Raw genomic sequence first — 27196 nt, forward strand, 5'->3', positions numbered from 1 at the left:
TTAATGATCAAATCTCCTTCATCCATAAATATATTATCTTGACTTCATGTTTCCTCTCACTTTATCTTTTGAATAATAGTACTCTCACTAGTGTCATCATTTTTAATGACCTTTTCATTTAAGGCATCAACAATTTTAAGAATGAGTAAGGGATAGTAAAATTATAGTCTCTAGATTTTTCTGCATAACCAATAAAATATCCACTGATTATTCTAGGGTCCAATCCTTTTTGTTATGAGTTTTAGACTCTAACCTCAACTAAACAATCCTATATAAGTAATGTCTTAAACTTGGTTTCCATAATTCAAACGGTGTTTTAAGAACCATTTTTAATGAAACTTTATTCAAGATATATAATGTTGTTTTTAAGGCCTCACTCCACCAAAAAAAAAAAGGAAGATAATTGCCACTTAACAGCCATGAGGGTATAATTTTTCCTTTCAATAATATAATTTTGGTGAGGTGATCCCGACATAGTATATTATGTAACGATACCCTGTTTCTTAATAAAATTTGCAAATGAACTCGTTCTCCGCCTTAACTTTATGTTTTTCCTATAATATTCACCAACCTAATAAATCTTAAAGATCTTTTTTTTATTGCCCCTCTACTTCCTTCTTTATATGCATTGAACGCATCAAGTGTTTCACTTTTATCAAGTAAAATGTAAAGTTACATATAATGTGTGTAGTCATTAATGAGTGAGATAAAATATCTTTAACCATTTAAATAAGAGGCATTAAATGGACCATGTATGTCAGTATGTATGATTCCAAGTGCTTCATTACCACTTAAAGTTACACCTCTATTGGTCTTATTGGTTTATTTTCTCTTTATGCAATCCATACAAGTACAAAAAAAATAATCAAGAGTCTTAAGGACTTCATCACTAACTAATCTTTTAATCCTCTTAATGGAGATATAACCCAATATCTTGTGCCACAAAGTAGATGAGGACTTATAAACAATGATACGCTTAGAACAAACATCTTTATGCATAGTCAAAAGAATTTGCTCATGGGTTGATTGGGTTTTAGTTTGTATAAACCATTAAGTAAATTTCCAGATCCTATGGCAATTGAATTTTTAAAAATAAAAAGTTTTAAACCGATGAAATTAAAACAAATATCCAAAATGTTCCAACCTAAAAATTGAAATCAAATTTCTAGAAAATAAAAAAATATAAAAAATGTTTACAATGCCTGAAACAAATTCATTTTCCAAGATAAATCTAAAAATCCTAATAACTTTGATGAGCGAACGCATTCTATTCCTAAATAGATGCATTATTCACTCTCAATCGACTTTCTCATGCTTGGAGAGTCTTGCATATTATTAACAAATGAAATGTATCACTTGAATCAATCCATCAAGTATTTTGTCAATAGTGTATGAAGTTAGATTCATAACACATAATGACATTTATATTATATTTTTTTGCAAGCCAAACACTTGTAATTTTCATAAATCATCCTTTACGTGTCCTTTTTTGTTGCAAAAGAAGCATGCAATTGTATTGTTAGGTCTCGTATATTTAGGTCTCTTGAATGAAACCTTTTCCTTCTTCCTCCATTGTAAATTGCTAGCATTTGTATCCTTCTTATCTTGCCTCATTTTGACTTTGTGACTGATAAAGTTGGCATTGACCTGATTTTCATGCTTCAACCTCTTATTTTCTTATACACACATAGTCAAAAATTCATTTATGAACCATTTTCCCTTATATATGCTGTAAAAGATCTTAAGTAGTCCATATCCTACAATGAGATAGTTGAGTATTAGATAGACAAGGAATGACTCTAAAATATCAATTTTTAGATACTTAAGCTATAATGTCCTTTATTTTCATTATCTGTTCACAAACACTTCTTGATTTGTGATGTTTCATCACAAACAACTTATTCATCAGGGTACTGGCTAATGCCTTATCGCAAATAATAAATTGCTCTTCAATAGTCTTTATATAGTCCTTTACCTTATCACACTCTAAATTTAAGCCTCCAATGCTCTTACTGCCATGTGACTTTATGAGCATTAAACTTAGACAGTTGGATCGCTTCTACTGTTTATAGGCTATTCTATGTATAATGGAACTTGATTTCATTGGCACAAGTGACTTATCCACATGGAGTGTAAGGTCTAGATATGTACACCCTAATGCCAAGAGGATTTTGTCTTTCCACTCCAAAGAAATTTCACTATTCAAAATAAAAGTACAAGAATCAATATTCTTAAAAGTATTAAAAACAACTGTAACAGCCAAAAAATATAATCAATGTTTTGAATCAATATTGTAATATGAATTAACCAATATCATATTTAATTGCAAAGTCTAAACCTTCATATGGGTTTATAGGTTACTTCAATGACAAGATTTGTTTATTACCTAATAATTAACCTGGTTAATTTTCTAAATACTCTGAAAACATCTACATGTCATAAGATGTTGTGGCTATTCTCAATACACAATGATGTTCATGTCTTTATTTGGTTATTATTCATCCCTTAAAATAATATTCATAATAAAATATACCACATATTTAATATTCATAAAAGTGCAACAAATATAATTGTTTTTATAATAGATAAAATTAACTTACAGTTTGACTCGTGGGACAACAAAGAAATAAAAGAAAAATTGTTGAATTCATTAGGTCAAATTATTTTTCTTGAGAAGAAAAATTACCAATAATATTTTTTTATAGATGTTTCTTATCATGTCATGATTCGAATATTGACAGAACATGAAAGTTTAAATCAACTTTGATATCACATGAAAAAATTAATTTAATTTAATATGTAATTCATAATCTTTAACAATATGCTTTTCACATTCAATAAATACAATAAAAATAGTGAATTAAGAAAGCGTATCTTAAACTCATAATGGTAGCCTTTTCTTTATTTTTGTGCAAAACCTTGTTGTTGGTCTATATTCAAAACCCAAAAAACTAATTTCCTTTAATAATAAAAAGAGGCAATGATATAGTTTTTAGCCTTTTTTTTTAATGTAAGTTAATGATTTAATGGATAATTACAATAATATCTATAAACATGCGACCCATATTAATTTAGGAATCTTAATCATTTTCATTCCACCAAAAAAGCGAGTATAACTTTTTAAGTTATTCGACTCGTAGTTTCAACTTGAAACTACTAGTGGAATATTTCAACTTGAAATTTTTAAGTAGTTACAAATACTTCTTGATAATTTTAAACAAGATAAATATTTAATATATTTGAATTAAAAAAATCATGTGGGATTTAAGTCATCTTATGTCTCTTAAAGAGACGTATGTTAACATATATATATATATATATATATATATATATATATATATAGCATGTGAACTTTCTCCTCTAAACATGATAAAAAAAAATGTGGGGAGAAAAAATAAAACTCGCATGATAATATAGGAGATAAATGGGTATAAGGCCCATATTCATCGTCTAAGGCTGGACATCATGGGCATTTAGCCCGTACTGGAGACAACAAAAACACAGGCCTAAGCATGGAGGCGGTCCGATCCGATTACTGACCAAGGACCATATAATTTGCGACATTTTATTGAATTTATTTATGTAACTTATAAATTAGGATTCGATTTTGAGTTGTGACGTCTTATATTTACCACGACGAATAAGTAACAACCACATTAATCCGAAAATGATCAATATATAAATTATTTACTTCTTATTAATAATATCACTGCAATCCATTATAAAACCTGTTTTTTTTGCAAAATTTTTGTAAGAAATTAATTAAATTTTTTTATATCAAGTGAAAAAATAAAAATAAAAAACCAATGGGATTTATCCTATAACATCATTCAATAATAATAAAAAATCATGTTGAAACGGACATTAGAATTTTTATACCAATTGATTTAACTCCAATCTATATCATAAAATATTAAATTAAATATAATTCAGTTCCAAAATCTAACTTGAGTTTTAAATTTTTCTTTTTAAATATTAAATTTGTAAAATTTAATTTAATTAATTTATAATGATTAAGTTCAATTGATTTACATCAAGTTAATTTCGAGATTTTTTTTAAAAGATAATAAAATAATATTATTTTAATACAATTAATTACTTCGAACAAACTTAATAATCTAAGAGTTGACTAAATAGCTCATTAATCCACATCGGTGTGAACTATGATTCACACTATCATTCCTATCTCTATTTTTTTTCTACACCAAAATCATGGTCGAACAGGAAAAAAGATCGACAGCATGTAAAATAAAAATTCGAAAAGTAATTATATTATAAAAAAATCTATTTATTTATTAAAAAATGTAATTAAAAAAAGTCTTAAAAAAAGTCAATATCAGAGTTAACGCTTAACCGGTTTGAGTTCCAGTTCTGGTAAACTTCACAAACACAGTTGTCTGAACCTTAAAAACAGAACCAGAAAGAGAGGAAAAAAAAAAAAAAAACCAGCAAGGCAAAACAGTGGCACTGTTGTGTCTGGTCTGGACTGTGAAAGCAAAACTATTAAAAACAGAGCAACACAGGCCGTCCATTAAAATCTGCTATACTAACTCTTCCTTAGCCTTTTACTATAATTCCTAAAATAATTAAAAAAAAACATGAAGACCAGGACCAGTACTTCTACGACTTCTAACTTGCTTTTCCTGTCTTTCAATACATTATTATTTCCTCACCAAAAACCCTAGTCTCCCTCAGGTACCCTTTCCTCTCCCCCTCACTCGCTTTTTTTTTCTCTCTCTTGACATGGGTTCCTGATCGTTTTTGCTGATCTGGGTTTGCTTGCAATGTGTGATTTCGTGGCTTGTTTTTTCTCTAAGAACTACCCAATTCTTGAATTCTTTTTTTTATAATAGTGTATTATGTTTTCCTTTCCTGACTTAATTGTGGTTTCTGATTCTTTTATTGAATTTTACTTTCTCTTCCTGTTAACAATTTCTCACTTGTAAGCGTTTATGTTATTATTGTTGCTGTGTTTCTTCAATGTGTTGTTTGTGTTTGGATTGAAAGTTTGGCTCATGGGATGTCGATTGATTCACTATTTTTTCCGCGTCTTGCAATTTGTTTGATTAATTAAGTTAAATTTTGATACTGAGCATTGTAGTTTTTTTGGCATATCTTTTATGGGAAAACTTTATAATTTTTAGTACATCCAGTGTAATACTCTGTTCTACTGTGTTAGGGTTTCCACATGTGGATTGCATATGAATGTCATGTGCTGGAGCATCACAACCTGTGTATTTTCAATGACTTTATGGTGATATGTTGTTGACTTTTTGTGGATCTTTTGGTTTGTAATGTCCTATTCCAGATTGGTGTTATGAGCATATGCTTGTGAGTTGAGTGTCTTGTTCCTGTTGAATTTCTCTGTGACACAACTATAATGGATCACCTAAGATCATCCTCAGCGAATGGTGAGGAAAATGGTGGTGGGATTCCTGATGACTTGCGCTGCAAGAGGTCAGATGGGAAGCAGTGGAGATGTACTGCCATGTCTATGCCAGATAAAACTGTTTGTGAGAAGCATTATATCCAGGCAAAGAAGAGGGCAGCTAATTCTGCGTTAAGAGCCAGTCTGAAGAAAGCCAAAAGGAAATCAATAGGTGAAAGCGATTTTTACTTGGAGAGTAAGAGTGATGATTTTGACATGCCACTCAGGAACATGAAAGTTGAGGAGGATCAGCCACTTTCGGTCTCATCAAAGAGGTACAAGGAGAAAGTACCTAAAAGTCAGTCTCGCTATTCTCCAGAAACACTTATAAGGAGCTTGCGTGGTCAGAATTCTCTAAAACTAAACGATGATTCCCAAAGAGATTTCGAGTTTGAAGAGAATTGGAGGTCATATAAGACGACACCTCGTTCAACAATGGAATCATCCAGGAGTAGATCACAAAGGAGTTTTGATGCCAGTGCTATGACAGTGAGTGAAACTGTCACAGTACGTGAAGTGTTGTTGCTATTACTATATTGTTCAGTTATATTTTGTATGGTTGCTTTCTCTTCTGCTTCAATATGTAGATATTGAAAAGAACACCTTGTTTTCAGGAATACTCAGATGCAAGCACCGATGCTTCTGAAGACACTGGTGGGCAAACTTGTCATCAGTGCCGGAGGAATGACAGAAATAGTGTTACTTGGTGTCTCAAATGTGACAAGAGAGGTTTTTGTGATAGCTGTATCTCAGAATGGTGAGGGTTGAGCTCTGTGGGGAAAGTGTAGTTATATTTCCAACTTATAAGCTTAGTCAATGATGTATTCTTTACTTCTAGGTACTCAGACATTCCATTAGAAGAAATTGAGAAGGTTTGTCCTGCATGTCGCGGGATCTGCAATTGCAGGGGTTGCTTACGAGGAGATAATATGGTAAAGGTATTTCACTCATGGATTGAAGGGACCTTGTTTTTGTTACACTGTTAAGTTTCTTATGTTTCATGAACAAATTGTGTTGGGATTGCCTTATTCAATGATGATTTCCCCCCTATGTTTTAGGTAAGAATACGGGAAATACCTGTTCTTGACAAGTTGCAATATCTCCACTGCCTATTATCTTCAGTGCTTCCTATAGTTAAGCAGATCCATCAAGAACAATGCTTTGAAGTAGAGCTTGAACAAAGGCTGCGTGGTAAGATGCTTTTGATGATTTAGTGGCATCCAGAATTTAAACTTTCTGTATATGACTTTTTCCCTGTTCTGTGACTAATTGGGATATTAATTATCCAGGAACTGATATAGATCTTGTCCGGGCCAAATTGAATGCAGATGAGCAGATGTGCTGGTATATTAGAAAACTTATGCTCTGCTTAACCAGTTTCTGTCACTTTCTTCTTTACTTTGTATATGAAATGAAGTCAGGACCTTGGTCTTTATTTGTTTTAAAAACAAGTCTTGCAATTTGACGAGCCACAACACACGCTTCTTCATTTCAAGAATTGTTGTTCATTGTAATTTATTTGTCCTTTTGCAGCAATATATGTAGGATACCCATTATTGATTATCATCGGCATTGTGCAAATTGCTCGTATGATCTGTGCCTTCATTGCTGTCAAGATCTTCGAGGAGCATCTAAACATGGTGTTGAAAATGAAGTGGATGATAATCAGATTGATGGGAGAAGTCAAGACAATGAGACTCCATTAGAACCAGTGAGAGAACCACAAGTAAGACTAAAGTTATCAGATAAGTACCAAGGCTGGAAGGCAAACAATGATGGCAGTATTCCATGCCCTCCGAAGGAGCACGGTGGTTGTAATTACTCATCATTGAACCTAAGCCGTATTTTCAAGATGAATTGGGCAGCAAAACTTGTGAAAAATGTGGAGGAAATGGTCAGTGGCTGTAAGGTTTATGATGCTGGCACCCCACAGAAATCCGGGTTGAATGATTCCACACTCTGCCAGTATGCTCACAGAGAGGACAGTGATGATAATTTCTTATATTGCCCCTTATCTGAAGATGTAAAAGCTGATGGGATAAACAAGTTTAGAAAACACTGGGTTCGAGGTGAACCTGTTATTGTGAAGCAGGTATTTGACAGCTCATCCATATCAAGCTGGGATCCAATGGCTATTTGGAGGGGGATCCGGGAAACATCAGATGAGAAAAAGAAAGGTGAAAACAGAATGGTGAAGGCCATAGATTGCTTACACTGGTCTGAGGTGTGTTTTCCTTAACTTTTGCTTATATCAGGTGTATGGCTCTTCTTTCTTCTTAACATCAGTAAATAATTTGATGTTGTGTTAATCTCTTTGATTGTCTTGACAAGTGGTTTTCTGTGTGGCAGGTTGATATTGATCTTGATCAGTTTATCCGAGGATACTCAGAGGGACGAATCAGGGAAAATGGTTCACCAGAGATGTTGAAGTTGAAGGATTGGCCTTCCCCTAGTGCTTCTGAAGAGTTCTTATTATACCAGAGACCTGAATCTATCAGTAAACTGCCTTTCCTTGAATTTATCCATTCAAGGGTGGGTGTTCTAAATGTTGCTGCAAAGTTGCCTCATTACTCTTTGCAGAATGATGTAGGACCCAAGATTTGTATATCTTATGGGAGCCATGAGGATCTCGGTGTGGGTGATTCTGTAATCAAACTTCATTTCAAAACGCGTGACATGGTAAGTTTTATTTGTTATTAGATAGGTATTGTAACACTTCAACTTGCATGGTACTGCTGTTCCTTCTTGAAATTCATATTGGAGATTTAAAATCTGGCTCCTCTTTTGTAATTTAGCATTTATGGTATTCAAGCTTTGAATTAAAATATTGCATGCGAGGTGTCTTTAGAACAGATATCTTCTTAATCTCATTGATATCCTAAATTCAATATATATGGTTCACAAATAAATTATTTGTATTTCTAACATTTTTTCGAAGCAATTATTTTACAAATTCAGCTGGCTTTCAGTGCCCAAGTGCTGCTGTGGCCATGCCTTGTATAGAGAGCCCACATGGATTATTTAGTGGTTGTTTGTTATATTCTCTGCAATTTCACTTGTCCAAGGTGACAGGAATTAATATGGATTGACATTGCTGAGGCACATGCAGGTGTATCTATTGGTACATACATGCGAAGCAAAGACAAAAGGTAGCCAGGAGAGTAGCTCAATTGACCCAGAAAAAAGCTTGGATGATGGAAGGTTGCCTGATATATCACTCGATGGGCATGATATACAAGATGAAGTGAAGACAGCTGCAGATAAGGATGAGAAAATGGAGGATCAAGAGGTTGCTAATACCACTAGTATTGAAGAGATTGACAGAATTGAAGATCATGGGGCTGAAAGAACCACAGGTGTTCAAGAGGTTGAAAGAATGGAAACCACCAGAGTGGAAGAGGTTGAGGGAATGGAGGATCAGCAGTTTAAGAAAGATAGTGAAGATATCCCTGTAGAGGTTTGTCCAGGAGTTAGTTGGGATGTCTTTCGTCGGCAGGATATTCCAAAGTTAATTGATTATTTGAGAACATGCTATAAGGACCTTTGGAAGCCTGACAACATAGTGAATGATTTTGTAAGTTCACCTACTGAGCTTTGGAAATCTACCTTATATTTTAGTTAAGCCAAATGGCTTCTGTAACTTGCATGCTGCTGATCTTATTATTGGGATCTCAGGTCACAGATCCCCTTTATGACGGAACAGTTTTCCTAAATGCGTTTCATAAGAGACAATTGAAGGAAGAGTTTGGTGAGTAACATTAGCATTTCCTTAGTTTTTAAAATAGAACAGATTTAGGAGTCAGTTCTTTGATCTTCCTGCTTGTTTATGGTTTTTCTGTTAACATAGTGAGGCATCTGAGCTTCTAACCATTTTTTTTTGTCTTCATAGACCTTTCTACTGTTTATTTTGTTAATGTACGGTGTATCCGACTTTCCTCCTTGATTTGCATGTGTATTCATATGCTATTAATTAGTTCTCTCTGACTGTATTTGATCTTATCCCCTTTTGCATATCCCAAGAGACACCAGGAATACTGCTTTGGTGGGGAGTGCACTTAAATTGTATATTTCCTTTTTTATGCTTTCTTTATATGCATTTCTAAGATGAAAATTATTTTTCTCCTCAGGAGTTGAACCATGGTCATTTGAACAACATTTGGGGCAAGCTGTATTCGTCCCAGCTGGATGCCCTTTCCAAGCGAGGAATCTTCAGGTAAGCTTGTTGTGATTAATTAGATTTCAAAGTTGGATAAATACATGTCTCCAGAACTTCTAATTGTAAAGACAATGTTAAAACATTTAGACTACAATGATGAAAACATTTTTTTTTTTTAATTTGATTTTCAAATGGTTGGGATGTTAACTGATAGTGTGAATGTATGGTCTATGATTTTGCCCTAATTAGATCAAGTTTCATTAACACTATTTTTCTTGGAACCAGTATTGGTCTGTTTCCAAAGTCCAAAGTTGCAATAAATTCATCCTTATCCATTGAAACTCAAAAAGGAAAAAAAAGTTCATCCTTGAGGAGATGATTTTAATTGTGGGTTCCAACTAATGTTGTTGCGATAGGGCTGCTTCTTTCCTCTACAAAGGAATGTTTTAGGCCCTCTTCAGGTTAGGGATATATTTATCATCGAACAATGTGATAAAAAGGGTGCTTTAGTAGTTTGGGGGAAAGGCACATGCTAGAAAAAACAACACCCGCCAACAGCCAGTAGTATAGTTGGTTTTCTTTCGTTCTTTCTTCCCCAATTTTTAAAGTCAAGTGTTGCTGATTTTCAAAATTTTATAAAACTAAAAGTTTCCTGAACCAAAGATATTTATATTTAGAGTGGTTCGAAAATTACTTGCTTGAATTAAGTAAAATTATGCATTATAATTGTTTCTTTTTTTCTTCTTGTAAATTTGCAGTCCAATGTTCAGTTGGGCCTTGATTTCTTATCTCCTGAAAGTCTGGGGGTGTCTGCTAGATTGGCAGAAGAAATTCGCTGTCTTCCAAATGACCATGAAGCAAAACTTCAAGTTTTGGAGGTCAGGCTCTGGAATCTTTCTTCAATAACATTCAATGCTTTTTTTTCCTTGAAATTCTTTCACTATTTTTTTTCTTGTTCTTTTGTAATCCAGCCACCAATTCTTTGGTTCTCCTGTCAGTGAATTTCTTAATCTTCTATTGGGTTTTCATACAGGTGGGTAAGATGTCACTCTATGCTGCTAGTTCAGCCATTAAAGAAGTCCAGAAATTGGTGCTTGATCCTAAGTAAGCAAAACAGCTTAAATTTTTATATTGCTTACTTATTGTCATTGTTTTGAAATTTCATATCTTTCTGAAGACAAATGAAAGTGAAATTAGCATTTGTGGGTTGACATTTGGATCAAGGTTTGAGACAAGACAGTGGAGTGTGCTCAAATTTTCCCTAATATTAATCTTACATGATTCTTGCTGTATTTTTCTGGAGTTTCTTGGACATTTATAGAATGGCTGCCTTCTCCCACCCTTCTCTCTTTACTTTGAACGTTAAGAATCATACAAGTTTTTTTGCAGACTTGGTGCTGAAATTGGATTCGAGGATCGCAATTTAACTGCAGCAGTTGCTGAGAACTTGGAGAAAGGTGCTAAGCCAAGACAGATAAGTTGTTCTTAAATTGGTGTACATTACTTGTAATTTAGATATAGAAAAATTATTTTGTTTAGGTGGCCGACATGCTGCCGAAGGGAATTTAAATGCATAAATGTATTTGTATGTAATCTTAGTCATTATGATTAGTGCCTCAGTGTTTGACATATCATGGCAGTTGTAATATGCAAAGTTTGAGTGAAAGCTAACTAGTTTTAAGTCATTTCTGTTTGATTGATGTTGAATTGCAAGCTGTTCACTCTTTTCAATAAATGATCTTGAAATTCAAGTTCCTCTGGTCTTAGCGTTTTCCTCCTTTTCTTTACCGAACCAGCAGATGAATTCAGTATAAACAAAAGCTTTAACTTGTTGCAACAGTAATGTAGAATAGCCTGTGTACTTTTGAAGCCAATCGCACAAAGGATGACCTCATGTTCCTCTGTTAACACGTTTGATAATGCTCCAGGACTAGCTGCCTTGAAATGAATCTGCGATCCTATAGGAGTCTGTTTTCACAATTGGCCATGCTGATTCTGGTGTTTGTGCATTTAGGGTGTATAATCTACCATCACGAGCACAACGAACTGCTACTTTATGCCGCCAAAATGTGGGGCTCTCAACTCTGAATTCCAGCCTGTAGTAATTAACCTGCCTTGATAGAATCCTCTCGTAAACTTGATTCTGTCAAAGTTCCTTTCATGTCTGGGTGTGGTGATTGTCCGAACAACAGCTTCTCCCACCTCCTCTGGCCCTCCAAATGCTTAAATCCTACACAGTCAAAGACGAATCTTCCTTGCACACTGATTGAGGTTATTGCTCGCTAGAAAGCATAATATGCGACCTCTAATTTTGAAAGCTTGGATATTGGCATCACTTATCTATAGGTTGAAACAGCCCAGAGGGGCCGGTGAAACAATGACACTAACATTGACTTCACCTCATGAACCTGGGGGCCCAACCGGTTCATTCACATTCTTGCGCTGACAATCACCAGATTTCCCACTAATCAGTGGAGGTGGATCAAATGATCTCTCTCATATTCTCGTTTCCTCAGCTGCTCGATAAAGTAGCCTTTGATCTCCAACCTAAGTTTCTGGGTATATGAATTACGTTAAAAAAATCATTCATAGTGTTAGAAGAACACATCAATCTTACAGGTAAGCGAGAAATCATGTTAAACAAAAAAGCTTCAGTGATAAATTCATATAACAGAACCTCCCAACCAAATCCTTCATTTTTTTCGATCCATCGGTTATACCCTCCAATTGATAAAGCAAAGCAAGAGTTCGACCACTTTGCGGCAATGATGATCCGAGAAGAAAACTTGTAATCCCACCAAAATTTGCACGAACTGCTACCAGAGAAGCTGAACCAACACCAACTAGTAGCGGCCTCTGAGATGTCAATGCCAAAGGTGTAAATTGGCTGGAGGCCTAGGCACCCCTCGAAAACACTCTCTTTCCTATCCCCAGATGTTCGAGTCATGTAAATCTTGAGGATGGAGATCTTTTTGCATGCTAGAAAGTAACGCTCCAATGCCATTGTCTATGCTTTTCCAGCTGTGCAGCACCGTAGCTAGCTCATTAACTTTTAAGGTTGTTCCCATCACCTTTTTGGACGTACCAGGTATTGTTTGATTGGGAGTAGTGCAAGTTGAGGCTTGGAGAGAGTGGGAGACGAAGGAGGACTTGCCCGTTGACAGTGATGATGCCATCAAATTTTTGGTGGTTTCCATTTTACATGCTTACAAGGAAATACTCCAGAGCCATACAAATTTCCCGGTCCAGCCTCTGATGTGTGGAAAATGCTATGGAGTATGGACCTGTGGTGGCGCGCTGGTCCATGCATAAAGTATACCTCTTCTGGTCATGGAAAAAAGCTGAAACCCTTTTGTGGGCTCCCTTAATTTGAATATTTGATGGTCTAAAAGTTGATCTGGGCTCCCACTCCAGTTCTGCTGACCTTTTCAACTATCCAATTGGATTGGATGCCTTACCTTCGAGGATTTGACTAAAATCACCACCTTTTTATATACACATCTATAGTTTTTTTAGCCATTGGATTTCATTTTTTTTTCTTGCTAACAGCTTGAGTTTCAAATCTAATGGCTAAAAATAAACAAATTCTACACTTTTGACTCTGTGATTCCTAAATCCAAAAAAGAATGTGTATATGAAAATGTGATGAACAGGTAATTGGGGATTTCAGAGGCCAATATATTAGTGGGTGTCTACAGCTCAATTTTCAGAACCGAACAAAAATTTTCTTATTCTTCTAGCTAGACGTCCATGATTAGACCAATTCATATCTATTTTTGTTAGGAGCACCTACCTACTATACCTTGTTAATATAATAATGTTTAGAGTATAAATATAATAATTAGGCCAGGCATTAATTTCAGTAACCTACAGAATTCACAGGATAAATAAGAGTTTTGGAAAGAAAATCTATTTGATCTTCTACTCATATCAAAGTTGCTAATGTTGGGCCAAAAATCCTCAACACCTTGCTTGCTCTTTAGCGAAACACTTGAGGTTCTTCCCTTGCTTGAAGCAGTAACTTGAAGAGAGAGAGAGAGAGAGCTAATTAAAGAAGTGAAGATAGAAATCATTACAAGTAGTACCTAGATGTAGCCTGTAGGAGAAAAAGAAATTTTGTATATTCTTTTTCAAACATCCCACATGGGTTTCTTTAGTGCTGTTGCTTGCTCAAAGTGGTTCAGCCCTTGCATTCTTGGATGACTAATTCCTCTAGTAAACTCCATTTCTTGATGATTATGCTGTTGATGCAGATTCCTTTGTCTAGATCCTCCCAACCCCAAGAAATCAACAGTCATTACATCCCCAGTACTAAATCTTGATAAACCACTTGGATTAGCTCCACTTGTTGGACTACTTAAACCAGGATTTGAATTTGCACCTTGAAAAACATTCTCATTGTTGCTACTAGCATGCTCCATAGTCTTAAATAATGAATTGTTTTGATCTAAAACTGCACTGAAAATCCCCATGTCATTCAATACTGAGTTCTCAACCCCACCATTCGCACTGAAAAACTGGTTAGCATATCCATCGTCACCACCTATCACATGAGATTGGTCATTTTGGGTATGCATTGTACCAAAAGTTGGGGGTGCCATGCTTGTGACAAAGCTCTTTTGCATCATGGGAGAGCTCACATTATTACTACTTGCAGTCGCACCCATCTGAGCTGCTTTTTGCAACAATGCTGTCGCTGACATTGATGCCGAGCCAGATAAATTATGAAGGCCGTTTCCTTCAAAGATTGTTGATGAATTTGCATTCAACTGAAGGGATGGTGACATGCTTCTTGAACCACCAAAAAGGCCCGTGGTGCCATTTGAAAACATGCTTCCCGATGAGGGTTTAGGTGGTGTCGGCATGAGTTCTTGAGGTAATGACAGTGGGTTCTTAGCGTCTAGATGGTTAAAACTAGACATCATGGTGGATTGGTTTGGATTATTGTTGATGGCCATGGAGGGTATGAGGTTGGAGACTTGGCCTTGTAAGTTTGGTTCCATGTTGGGCATCAATCCTTGATTTGCTTTGGTATTTTCTTCAGCTAGGGCATCGCAGAAAGCCCTATGAGTAATGAAACTATCCCTCCTGCATGGTAAAACAACCAGACCCTATTAAGTCAAGCCTCGCTATCAGTACTAAAAAAGAAACCAAGTATTTTTACATATGAAATTAATTGCTGTGCGAGAGAGACTCTATGGTCATGCAAATATTGAATTAGTCTTTTAAATATATTAATACGATCATGGCAACTACATTTATGATAAATAATTAAGCCGAACGAGAGCTTAATTTAAGGTATGATTAAGACTTTAGGGTGAAATAATGATTTCATAATTGCATATATATAGTCAAACAAAGACTTCAAGCAAAGCTAGGAGTGTTGTCAAGCCATAGCAACTAAATTCATATATAAAACAATGTGGACCCATATGATGACCAATCAATGTGCTAAACCAAGAGACCATTAATTAACCAATGTTGTAATCCTTAATTATTCATGCACAGGTAAGTACTGGTGTATGAGTCTCTGACTAATTCGTTATTTTGGCAATTAATTAAGATTAAGTAAGGAATTAGTGATCAATGCAAAGTTTATAAACCTGGAGAATATGGTGCCACAATCACATTTGTATTCCTTAGTGCCACAAGTCTTTACATGAGCTTTCCAATCCGACTGCACTGCATATTTCTTTGAGCATTTATCGCATTTCCACTTCTTTTCTCCATGTTTTCGACAAAAATGCTTCTTAATCCCTGTAAGATCGCCTAATGCTCGAGCCGGATTGTGATGGACACATGAAGGTTCTGGACAAACATAAACCCTTTTTCGGATTTCAGCAGTTGTTCTTTGCTTTAGCTTCCATGGTAGATTATGGCCTCGCCGATGCAATTGAAGATTCTGGTCCCTTTGGAATCCTTTGTTGCAAATCTCACATACAAATCGATTTGTAGCCATAAGAGTGTTTGGTGATAGAGCAATAACTTCAGCACTGGGATCTGCCGCATATTTCATGTTTGAAAAAAAAAAAAAAAACTGTTAGGCCAATTTTACATGAATTTCCTTCGGATATATACTCCAAGTTCTTGATGAAAATATTTTTACCAAATGAACAATTAGAAGAAGGATAGTATTTTCAACAAACTAATTGAATTAACTTAAGCATAATTATTGCTCATATCGTGTTTTTCACTAGTGCTATGGTTAATCCAATCCTAACAGGCACAAAAAGGGGAGCTAGCAGGTTTCTTGGCACACTGCATACGATGATTAACCTATGTATTTTTTGGTTAGATTCTTGATTCTTGGACAACATTACAGATAAGACAATCATAAAACATGAGAAATTAACTGCAAGAAACATGAGTGCAGCAAAACCAAGTGAGATAAAGAGTGATGAAACCAAAGATATTCCATGAAGGAATATATGCTTGCCCTTGTCTGAAACAGTTAAAAATAAACAAGACAGGAAAGGGAGGTAGCTAGGCAAACCAACAGTCCAATGCAATGATTGAGATCCTAGCCAATAATTGAACCCCATCAACCACTTATACACACCAATAATTCTCCATTTTTTTGTAAGCCAAATAGCCATAAAAAAAACCCTCTCTCCCCACCACCAAGATAAGAAAAAACCAATAAAGAAAACCTAAAAAGAAAGGGAAAAGACCATTTTTTGTGTGGATCTCTTGTGAGGAGCTGAATCTGCAATAAGCCACTCAGTTTCCCTTTTTGTTATCATCCAAAAAGATAAATAAAAAGTAGCTATGAACTATAAAAAACAATCTCATATATAGTACAAAAACAACAAAAAACAACAACAACAAGTCTCCAATGCTCTGAGAACTCATCAGATCATCAAGACTGCTATAGTACAAGACAGCAAAAGTTAACCAAGAACAAAGTTAAAACTAAGAGATTCAAAATCAAGAAACAAAACATATTATCTTCTTTAAATTAATCATCTCTAACTACTTCAAGGAAATAATATATGGTTGAGGTGAATACACACCTGGATTTCCTGGGAGATTTCTTTTCCTCTTGAGCGGAGGTTGTTGAGTGATTGTGGAGCCATTGCTGTTAGCAGCAGCAGCAGCAGCACTTGAGTTCAAGTGAACTTCATCTCCACCAGTACCCCCAGAAGAGAAGCTGCCAGTGCCATCACCTGTGGTATTTGACATTGAAGTGGAGAGAAATACGATAAGAAGTAGTAGGATTTTTATTGAAGATTTAACCCTTTTTGTCTTTCTTTCTCTTTTGCTCACCAAACTTTCTTGTTTTCTTTCTCTCTTACAACTTCCTTGTTTAGGTAGAAGATGTGTTGTTTAGCGCTTAAAACAAAACAAAAACAAAAACATGGAAGTTGGGGATTTGTTTGTAACTTAGAGGAAGACAAAAACCAGGAAATTCTCCTTCATTTCTGGTAAAAAAGAAGAGATAGTGATCAGCCTTTGTCACTAGGAGAGAACATAAGAAGGATCAGGTCATCTTTGGAGGCATCTTATAAATATATATTAATATTTTTTTTTGAAATACTATTTCTCTTGCCCCTGGTTTTGTTGAGTATTAAGGTATTGCCCTTGCTTTCAAGATTTAAATCTTATATACAAGATCAAGTCAAACACATCCACAGAAATATTATTCTTTTCTAGCTACTATTCTTCCTCGATGGATGAGTATACTATGGGACAAATATCTATTCCTTGAAGCTTTTTTTTTTTTAATTTCTTAATTAGATATGTGAATGGAATTTTATTTTAATTTCTTAATTAGATATGTGAGTGGATTTTTTTTTAATTCTTTATATTATAATACCATGTTTCATAAATAGATTTATATCAAACTTATATAAAGTGACAAATGAAAGGAATGGATAGCTAGATAGATTTAACGCAATGAGTGCAATTAAAGTTTTAATGTACTTAATTATTCAGAATAATCAACATGGTAAGAAGTATTTTAAGTTTGTATTTCTCATGCATATTACCATGTTAAGTTTAATTCTAAAATATTTTACAAAAAATAAATTTTATGTGAAATAAAATAGTCTAAATACGAATCAAACTACTTAAAAATCCATTAAAAATAAACTTAAAAGAGGGAAATGCAATTCTTCCAATTTTTCGAAACCGCACGTAATGTTTTTATTTATTTATTAAAAAATAGAATTCCATGATTCAAAAAAGGCTATTTAATTATGTAACATTTAGATACTGATAAGTGCTAAAAATGTCTATTTTATGCTATATTATTTTAAATTTGAATTCACAGAAAGGTTATGAGAAATATATTTTATTAATATATTAGTTTGAATATATATAGATCATATGCTCGAAACGTGATCAAAATTAATTTTAACATGCAAAATATATATGACCTGAGATTAAAAACCAATTTAAACATATTAAACGTTAATATAAAAAAAAAAACTGCTTATATTGTATAATCAGAGATTAATTAGTTTCTGAAATTCTTATCAATCTCGGGGGCAATTAAGGTATTTTGAGGTGTCCATGTCCCCCTAACTAATTTATTTTTGGACATCATTACGGCTTCCGATTGAAACCTTGTCTGCTTGTGTTGATATTTCTCTGAAAGTAATTTTGTTCCGAAAATGCCACTCCATGCATTAAAAACAACAGAAAAGCCACTATGGAAGTAGCCGCCAAGAGCAGTGAAATCACCAAAGTAGCCTCGTCCGTCACGGGTGGGCAATAGGCACTGATCAAAATCCTTCTCGAAAAGGACCCAACAACGATTCAAAAAATTCTCCTTCTTCACGTGCATGGGTACTTAGATGATGTTTCTTGCAAAAGTAAGGGTAAATTTTGTCCAAGAAAATGTCTTTATCAAGAGGATGATGGGATGGTGAGACGTGCCTCATATGGCTTGGAAATTCAGACGGGTAATTAATTAAGGGAGATTTTATTAATTAGAGAGAGAGAGAAAGGGTGTTTATTAAAAAGTCATCAAAATTACTATAATTAATAATGCTTGCAGGGAAAGTATTTTGATAACGAACCTCCACGATGATGATGATGATGATGATGATTAATGGTTTTGCTTCCAAAATATTGTGAGATTTTGATTCGTGCGTGAACTTAAACTTCATAGCTATATATTACCCTAGATTCATCCGATCGATGAATTAATTAGTTTAAAAAACTCATAATTTAAAATTTAATTACTAAAATTTTAGCAACCTAGTTGATTTTATTAAATTTAACTAGTTAACCCTAATATTTTTTAAAAATTAATGATACTATTTTAATAAAAATAATTGCTTCAATTTAATTTAATAATTTTCAGTTGACTCGGTGACCTTATGACAAGATTTTTTTTAGTTAATCCCTGAACTAAATCTAAATATTATCCTTAAGCTAGTTGCAACTTATTTAGATTTAACTAGTTTAATTTATTAATGTTATCTCTTGAGTTTAGTGATGTAAATATGTGTCATTGTGTATGCATGAGAGAGAGAGAGAGAGAGAGAGAGAGAGAGAGAGAGAGAGAGAGAGAGTTTTGTCTATGGTAAAATTAAAATCATAATCAGGACAAGTAAGATACATATATTACATGCATACATACACTAGAAATTTATATAAAAGAGAGAGATCGAGTTTTGCATGGAAGGAATGTTATTCGATCGTGGAAAAAAAATACAGAAAATCAAGGGTTAAATATATATATATATATATATATATATATATATATATATATATATATATATATATATATATATATATGGGTAAACATATATAGAAATAACCCAGTCTCATTCAAACAATGTTTAGTCACCATCCTATGGCTAGGCTCTGTGTTGAATATTGTTTGCAGTACTGATGCGTGCATATGCAGATCTGAAACTAGCTAGCTGGTCATAAATTACAGTTGCCTTGCCTCTTGGACTCTACAATGGCTTCCTTTTGTGCAGCCTGCGGCAGAAGAACAGTAACTATTTTTAACCCTCCTTCATCTCTCGGTTTTAACCTGGAGTATTATTGTACGTAACAAATTAAAGCAATGTGCATGGTGATGGGACTTGTGCATGGCTGACTATTTGGTATTGTAAACATGAGGAATATTGGTTGGTATGTGTCTATATCTACAAGCAATATTGTGGTGTTGACATGGTAGGAAATTTAATTTCGCAAGGAAATGTTGGGAAATCAACTCAACTTGATTTTGTATTTTTAGGTTCTTTCATGAATATAAAAAATTAACACCTTCAAGTAAGAAATCTCCGAACTTAAATCCGACTTGATTCATCATTCACGAAACTTGATTTACATAAAAATTACTTGGAAAAAAAAACGAATTAGATATGAATTCTAATTTGTTCTATATTATTTAAACTAATAAAAAAATTAACACTTTCATATGAAAAATCCAAACTTAAACCCAACTTGATTCACATGAAAAGTACTTTTAAAAAAAAAAGTTAGTGAATTTGATCTTTTTCATATTTGTTTTCTTAATTAACCAAGTGGGATTTTTAGTTTCTCAAGTAAAAGTATATCTATCAATGTAGATATATAAAAAAAAAACAAAATAAAATCATAAGTTGAATTCAAAAGATAATTAGACCCGTAAAAACACATCCGAAGACTCAATTAGTCAAGAACACAAGCATCGAGCTAACTCGATCCCCAAGAATTGCTGCAAGGAAATTTCGTGAAGGGCAGTTGAGAAAAAGATAAAAAGAACTCCAAAAAGAGGATAGATTATGGATTATTAATATGCAATGGGCGGTTGAGAAAGAGATGATAAATATTAAAGAAGCCTTGAGAGCTTGATTTAATTAATCGAGCAGGTGAGTACTTTGAAGGAATATTCATAGGCTCCATCGATAATAACCTAGCAACATTACATGCATGAATATATATATATATATATATGGAAGCATCAAGAAGCAGAAAAATCCAAGGCTAAAATGGTATAGCTGAGCGTTTAATTTCAATTTAATACATAGTTTTCAGGCAGGATCACCGTCATCCACTATTTAAGAAATGCTAGGATCAGTCCTCCACAGACAGCAACAATTTCTCTAGCTCTAGCTATTCTTTGGACAAATTCATTTGGGACAACAACTTGTAGAATCAGCTTTTGGCTGTAGCTGTCCCTTTTGGACATAAGGTGATACTCACTTTTTTAGAACACTATTAATTAATATAGTTGGATTCAACATTCAATGATCGTACTCAGCTAGCTTGCACCTTAATTTTTGTGTATGGCCTCATTCATATATAGTTATAAAATATCATGACCGGGTTCATGATCTAGATGATAAGTTAATGATAAATTAATTATATCAATATTTTAAAATGATATTGTTCCAACATTTCTGTTTTGATTTAAAAAAAAAAATCAAATTACATTTTATTTATGTTTTAACTGGGTCAATTGGATTGTAGATTGACCCATGATCAAATCTGAGTTTAATAACACGTTCAGGTTTCGTTATCTTTTCCTCACATAAAAGTTTATTAATTACTGGGTGATTCAAGCTTTCAACAAAATAAAATATCTCTAGATTTCCCAATAAAATAAATATATCTAAATTTTAACATAGCATATAGTCTGCAGGCACCAATTATTATAGACTATACTTTTATACATGATAGTTAGTGTTGCGTGCCATTTCCACCTTGTCTAGATCATTTGTTTACAAATTTATTCATTTTCATTACTTAAATTACTATACACGTCTTTTTCTTCGCCATTGATTTAATATTGTTCTTGCATTCAATACACTCTCTTGCATCCAACATCGTAGTCAATATTTCAAAAGCTTGATGATTCAAAAGCAATTAGAAAGAAAAAAAAAACAAAGGGGGAGAGAGGAAATAAAATCATCGTAATTGGCAGCTAAATAATAATAATAATAATAATAATAAAAGATTCCCAGATTTCTTGCCTCCATGATGGTCAGGCTCAGTCTCCATATATGCTCCTCAATTTTTAATTATGTTTATTCAAATATTAGTTTCACGGTATATATCCTCTAATTAAACTAAATTACTTTTAAAAAATAAATAAAAACCATGCCTTCCACTTGCATTTATATATTAAATATATAATTAACCATTTGAAACACGGGCTAAGAGTTACAGAAAGGGAATCAAATGGGAGACTACAAGGAGACAGAACCTGGGACAATCAAGCAGCTGGGGGTTAACCTCTAAAAATTAATTTGGTTACAATATACAGTTCTATAGTGACTAATGACCTTAATTATTTGTTAATATTTTTTTAATGTTTAATTACTATAATTAATCTGTTAATTGAATCACGACAAAGAATTGCATGGATAGTATCGATCGATGATCGACATTAATTGACGTGTATGAATTAATCAAGTTTTTATATTGAAAAGAAAAGGCTGAAAATGAATTTTTCATTTTTATCCATTGATATCATAAATAATAATATTCAATTGGAGCCAATTGCTTGCTTACATGAACAAATTAATTCCTAGCATACATCCAAATCCCAAGAGATAGCTGTCATGGCATTAATGTCATTTTCCAAAAAGGGTAAAGATGAGGTTAGCAATTTGGCTAGCTTGCTACCATTTTGTTTCTGTAAAAGGGAGCAGGCGCACACTTCTTTTCTTTTCTTTTCTTTTTTTATTTTATTTTATGTGAAGTAGTTAATTTCTTTTACATGTGAATTTATAAATTTATAAATATCAATTTTTTCTTCATCTGATTTTAATTTTCTTATTCTAATCAATTATTTTTCATCTCAGTGATTTTTTATAACATAAAAAAAATCTTTTTAATCTAAAAACTAAAGGGGTTATGTGAAGTTTTAAAAATAAATTTATATTATTTTTTAATAGAAAATATGTCTATTCTTTTATTAGTTTTAAATGGTTCAAGGGAATTACATAGAGTTATAATTAATAAAACTATTCTACAAAGGTAGAATTCTACCAATCAATAAAAACATATTGATAATTCGATGAGTGGAAAACAAATGAGAGCGTGACCACTTATCGTGTTCCTGTCTTTCTCCTAGCAGTCATCTCTATATATTAGATATCATGCACATCTTCTTCATATCACTGATTTCTAGTTTGATTTTTCAGCTCGGATTGTGGAAAAGGATGTACGTAAACATTCCATCCAGAAATTAAGTTCACACCCACACATCTATCTATCTATCTATCTATCTATCTAGATATAGATAGATGGTGGATTTGACAAAAATCCCAATTTCCATTTGAGATCACTTACAAAATTATTTTGAGATACCAAAAAAAATAAAATCTATCATGTATAGTATTTGTTTTTGGTGTATAGTTTTAAAATTCAGTCTGGCTTGATAGGTCGACCTGCGATCTGGAAGACTCGGGATTGAAACTGGACTGGATTTAAGAAAAAAACAAAGAAAGTTAAAAACCCGGATAACTCGGCTAACCCGATGGGGTGATCTTGTAAAAAACCTGGTTACAACCTGTTAACTATTTATTTATTTTTTAACCAAAACAATGTTATTTTGATTTGTAAAAAAAATTAAAGTTAATTTGGATAATCAAATGACCGATTAAAACCCAATAACCTGGTAAAATCAATAACCAGGGTTTCAAACCAGATCTACAACTAGATCAAATTTAAAAACTCTAGTTTGGTGGAGTGTCTCTCCGTCTGAGTCACATGGGTTTGCATATAAATCGAAGGACACGACAATGAAGATCAACTTCGATTACTTAAGTAAAAGGTTCAATCATTTTTAGCCCCTAAAGAAAAAGATACATCTTCATCATCACACATAAAGAAGCTTTTGCTTTAATGGATTAATTAATCATGGCTCTTGGTGGAATAATTTATCGAGAGGGTAAGAATTAAGCCCTATATGTTTACAGACACTAGCTAGATTATATACGTACATGCATACATGCGTGTGTACGTGTGTGTATATGTGTACGTATATACACTCCAATCTCAAATATTTATAACGATCTTATGAGATTATTAAAGCATGCAATGCATCAAGACACAGCGATGCATATGGAACAGAAATGTTCGACACCAATTTCAACGAGGGAGAGTACAATTTTTTTCTCCTACAATCATTCTAAGGTTGAACTTTTTGTTTTTTTTTGTTTGTTCTTTATCATGATAGGATCTAAGTTTGAAAAAGAATTGCATATTTATAATTAAAAATTGCATATTTATAATTTTTTTCCATAAAAACAGAGGAGGATAGACTTTAAAATCAGATAAAGTAGGTCGAGTTTTCACCTATAATTATATCCATTATAATTTTTTATATTTTATAAGATATAAATCTAATTGATTTGATTTTTATTTTGGATTCATATGAATTGAATATATCGGGTTGGGATTTTTATGAATATTACATATATCAACGAGTTGTGTATATTAATTATCTTATTCTTTGACGATCCTAAAAAGAATACCAGATTACGACTTTTGAAACTAGATATGACTAACATAAAAACTATTATAATTTCTATATAAAAACAAAATAAAAATCATAGCCGAACATTTTAGCAAGCAGTTAGAGTATAATATGATACAAAAAATAGATTAACATAGATAGATTATAAAGTGCTTTTGAGTTTGTGATTTGAATAAGAAAATAAAAAATTAATATGGATTTTTGAAATTACCAAACAAAAAAATATATTAGAATTGTAAAATGTATTGTCACATCATCGTATCAAATTTTAAAATAAACAATTATAATTTATGTGAAATTATAGAATAGAGAGAAGGGAAAAAGATTAAGAGAATGAGACTTGGCTATAAATGTGAAGGCAAGAAAGGAAAAAAAAATAGAAAAGGAGAAGGAAAAATATTATTTATACCAAGAAACTCGAGTTAGTTATACAAGTTGGGTCATGTTGAACGCGTTTTAAAAATCTCAATCTACACTCAACTCGTGATATATATTTATTAGATTTTTTCGACCTACCATCATCTATAATATGTATATTATTTAATTTTAACGGAGTAGATTAAGTTAGATAATACAAGTATTACATATTAGCTTTTTTTTTTTTTTGAACGCTTCTAAATAGTGGAAATGGCTCATATTTCATAATTAACTTTCCATTTAAGTGTGACATGGAATTTAAATTATTTATTTTTCTCGTGGTTTCTTTATGACAAGAAATAATCACTAGAAGAAAAGCCTGCCTCCATAATTGTAGAAACACGATTAATTCGAATACATCGTCCGTACCAAGGCATGCATTCTTGTCCCTAAATGATTGAGGTGACAATTTTCATTAAATTATTCACATAGCTTGATATTATGCATTTCCCCCTCTCTATTTTAACCATTGCTTAGAGCTTTCTTCTAAATATCAAAACGAATTGACCAAATGATCTACGGAAATAAACAGGATTAATATATACTTCCTGAGAAATGACATGTCTCATTAAATGATTCACATATCCTTATATTATAACCATTAAAAACATATTAAAATATATATTTTTTAATTTTTGATATCATTAATTAAAACAACAAGAAAACTGGTTTTTACCTAGGGAAATAAATAGGATATATATATATACACACACACACACTTGCTGAAAAGTTTGGTGAGCTTTCACTTTACCTGGGAGCTTTAAGGTCGGCCTCGACTGATTTCAAGTTGATAAGTGGAAAGGCAAGTTTCAAGCAAGGCCCTAGATTCTATTGTTTCACAAAGCGATGCTCGTAGAACGGGCACTTTCAATTTCAAAAAATAATGGTACTAAAAGTCAATATGCTTTAAAGAATCCATCATGATAGCAATAATCAACTCGCATGAGTTCAAGAATTATTCAAGTTTCTTTCAATGATCATCTTTTTATTGTTTATACTTTATGGTTTATAAAATTAATCAAAATATACACAAAACTTTATAATTTATAAAAATAATCGAAATATACATAAAACTTCATAAAATATACATAAACTGATCTAATTATATACATTAATATAGAAAAAGAATTATACAAGTAGGTCCATCAATGTCACTCGCACACTTCCTCTCTCACTTGGAAATCCCTTGCACAAAAAGAGCTAAGAAATTGCCATGGAGTGTGATGCAACCTTCTAATGAAATATATATAAACACACACACGTCAATCAACATTAAGTTCTTATTTTTAATATTGGGGATTTATTAATATTGAAAAAAAAAAGATTTGTCGCGCAATCCGCTGGATCTAAACTCTTGTATGGCATCCACCTTGTTATGGTGTAGCGAGCACTAGCAGTAGTAAAAGAGAGAGTTCAACACCCTTTTAGCACTCCTCTCCTTTATAACTCGCTGAAATTTCGTGGAAATGTTGAACATGGAAAGAAAAGTAAGATCTGTCCTGAATTTTGATATGAAATGACAATGAAAAAGGAAATCACAAAGATCTCTCAAGTGTCCATAAAATTTCAAAACCAAAATTGGGGTCATAGTGATTTGCCTATATACTTTCTTTTTCAAAATAAAGAAGCACGGTACCCAATAAGTAAAGATAAACAACCTTTTCTTTTGGGAGCCCGAAAATAGGAAAAAAAAAGATATAAAACAAATTTATTTTTAGAATAAATTTATTTTCCTAGGGCAAACAATATCTTTATCTTGTTGTTTCAAGATATCCATTTAAAGAGAAATATATATATTTTGTCTTGTTCATCTTAGTGGTGATCCACGAAGACACGAGGATGAGGCAAAAAATGAAACAACGAGTTTCATGGCAAAGAAATAAAAGGGTAGTAGCAATGTACTCAGACGATCATCTTTCTCCGTGACAGGAGAAATGATTTTGTTATCAACTAGCCACCGTGAAGTAGATGTAATCGATCAATTGTCAATGGCAACCCATCATTTTTCAATGGCAATTACCAGAGTAAGCATTCATCTTCTCCCCTAAAAGCTCTATAGGATGCGAGCCTCTCTTTGTAGGTGAGAAAAAGGCCATCATTTTCTACCACCTACATCCTCGAGCAATATTTGTGATCAAACACATGAATGCAGAGAACATTACAGGAGTAAAAAAATTGAAGTAACACTACGATTTTGCATGGTTCGGTTATACCTATGTCCATAAGCGAAGAGAAATATTTTTTACTATAGAAGGAATCGATATATTTTTGAAGAATTCGCAAACCAGAATCTCATCATACAACAACTCACAAAAATACAGTCTGACACGAAAGATAAGCCTAAGATCATGTTAATAAAGGATATGTTTTAGTTCTTATCCTGCGAGATTTTCATCGCTAGGCGAAACTAATCCTAAGCTCACAAAGATTCTATTATTGGATAGCAAAAGGTGAGAACACAAGAATAATAGGCTTCCTATTGAAACAGTAGCTTGTAGTACTGCAGCTCAATGCTGAGAAGTCAGAGTAATAAGTGATGCTGACTATATTTGTCCACATGTACTGCTGTTTTTCAAAAAACAACAATCATGCAAAACAAGATTGAAGACATGTCTTCTTTGGCTGCAACCCTGTTATCCCCTTTCGGATTGTCACAAGAAATGTGACTTCGAGACAGGAAGTGGGTCATCACGTTAACAATGTCTTTCTCTCTGCACCTTATATAGTTACGAAATAATTGATTGAAAGAATCTACAACACGTGC

At 33.1% G+C, this 27196-nt stretch overlaps 2 protein-coding genes across 8 annotated transcripts; one reads left to right on the forward strand and one right to left on the reverse strand.

The window, feature by feature from the left end:
• Positions 1-4434: 4434 nt before the first annotated feature.
• LOC7473273 (E3 ubiquitin-protein ligase JMJ24) lies at positions 4435-11269 on the forward strand. 7 transcript variants are annotated; one of them, XM_052446236.1, is made up of 14 exons: positions 4435-4695; positions 5180-5935; positions 6043-6185; positions 6267-6366; positions 6487-6619; positions 6718-6772; positions 6962-7652; positions 7778-8107; positions 8538-9002; positions 9104-9176; positions 9556-9641; positions 10343-10462; positions 10618-10688; positions 10974-11269. In XM_052446236.1, exons 2-14 carry the CDS (start codon positions 5381-5383, stop codon positions 11071-11073), a joined length of 2922 nt encoding a protein of 973 aa, XP_052302196.1. In that variant the 5' UTR covers positions 4435-4695; positions 5180-5380; the 3' UTR covers positions 11074-11269. The 7 variants fall into 7 exon arrangements, with proteins under 7 accessions (XP_052302196.1, XP_024439755.2, XP_002318998.4 ...); XM_024583987.2 differs by having other exon boundaries at positions 5309-5935; positions 6267-6360; XM_002318962.4 differs by having other exon boundaries at positions 4436-4695; positions 5309-5935.
• A 2209-nt stretch (positions 11270-13478) lies between these two features.
• Positions 13479-17078, reverse strand: LOC18104023 (zinc finger protein GAI-ASSOCIATED FACTOR 1). The gene is made up of 3 exons (XM_024583993.2): positions 16598-17078; positions 15188-15584; positions 13479-14672 (listed from the first exon to the last, which is right to left on the reverse strand). Exons 1-3 carry the CDS (start codon positions 16764-16766, stop codon positions 13715-13717), a joined length of 1524 nt encoding a protein of 507 aa, XP_024439761.1. The 5' UTR covers positions 16767-17078; the 3' UTR covers positions 13479-13714.
• Positions 17079-27196: the final 10118 nt, after the last annotated feature.

The sequence above is a fragment of the Populus trichocarpa genome, chromosome 13 (assembly GCF_000002775.5).
Source record: "Populus trichocarpa isolate Nisqually-1 chromosome 13, P.trichocarpa_v4.1, whole genome shotgun sequence".
Classification (NCBI taxonomy): domain Eukaryota; kingdom Viridiplantae; phylum Streptophyta; class Magnoliopsida; order Malpighiales; family Salicaceae; genus Populus; species Populus trichocarpa.

Bases quoted from the DNA above. Each gene is read 5' to 3' on its own strand.
- LOC7473273 (XM_052446236.1), top strand. From the start codon at position 5,381: ATGGATCACCTAAGATCATCCTCAGCGAATGGTGAGGAAAATGGTGGT. The intron at 6,367-6,486 runs GTATTTCACTCA...CCTATGTTTTAG, and splicing joins GAGGAGATAATATGGTAAAG to GTAAGAATACGGGAAATACC. The intron at 8,108-8,537 runs GTAAGTTTTATT...AGGCACATGCAG, and splicing joins ATTTCAAAACGCGTGACATG to GTGTATCTATTGGTACATAC.
- LOC18104023 (XM_024583993.2), bottom strand. From the start codon at position 16,766: ATGTCAAATACCACAGGTGATGGCACTGGCAGCTTCTCTTCTGGGGGT. The intron at 15,585-16,597 runs GTGTGTATTCAC...AATATGCGGCAG, and splicing joins AAATCTCCCAGGAAATCCAG to ATCCCAGTGCTGAAGTTATT. The intron at 14,673-15,187 runs GTTTATAAACTT...TTTACCATGCAG, and splicing joins TGTGGCACCATATTCTCCAG to GAGGGATAGTTTCATTACTC.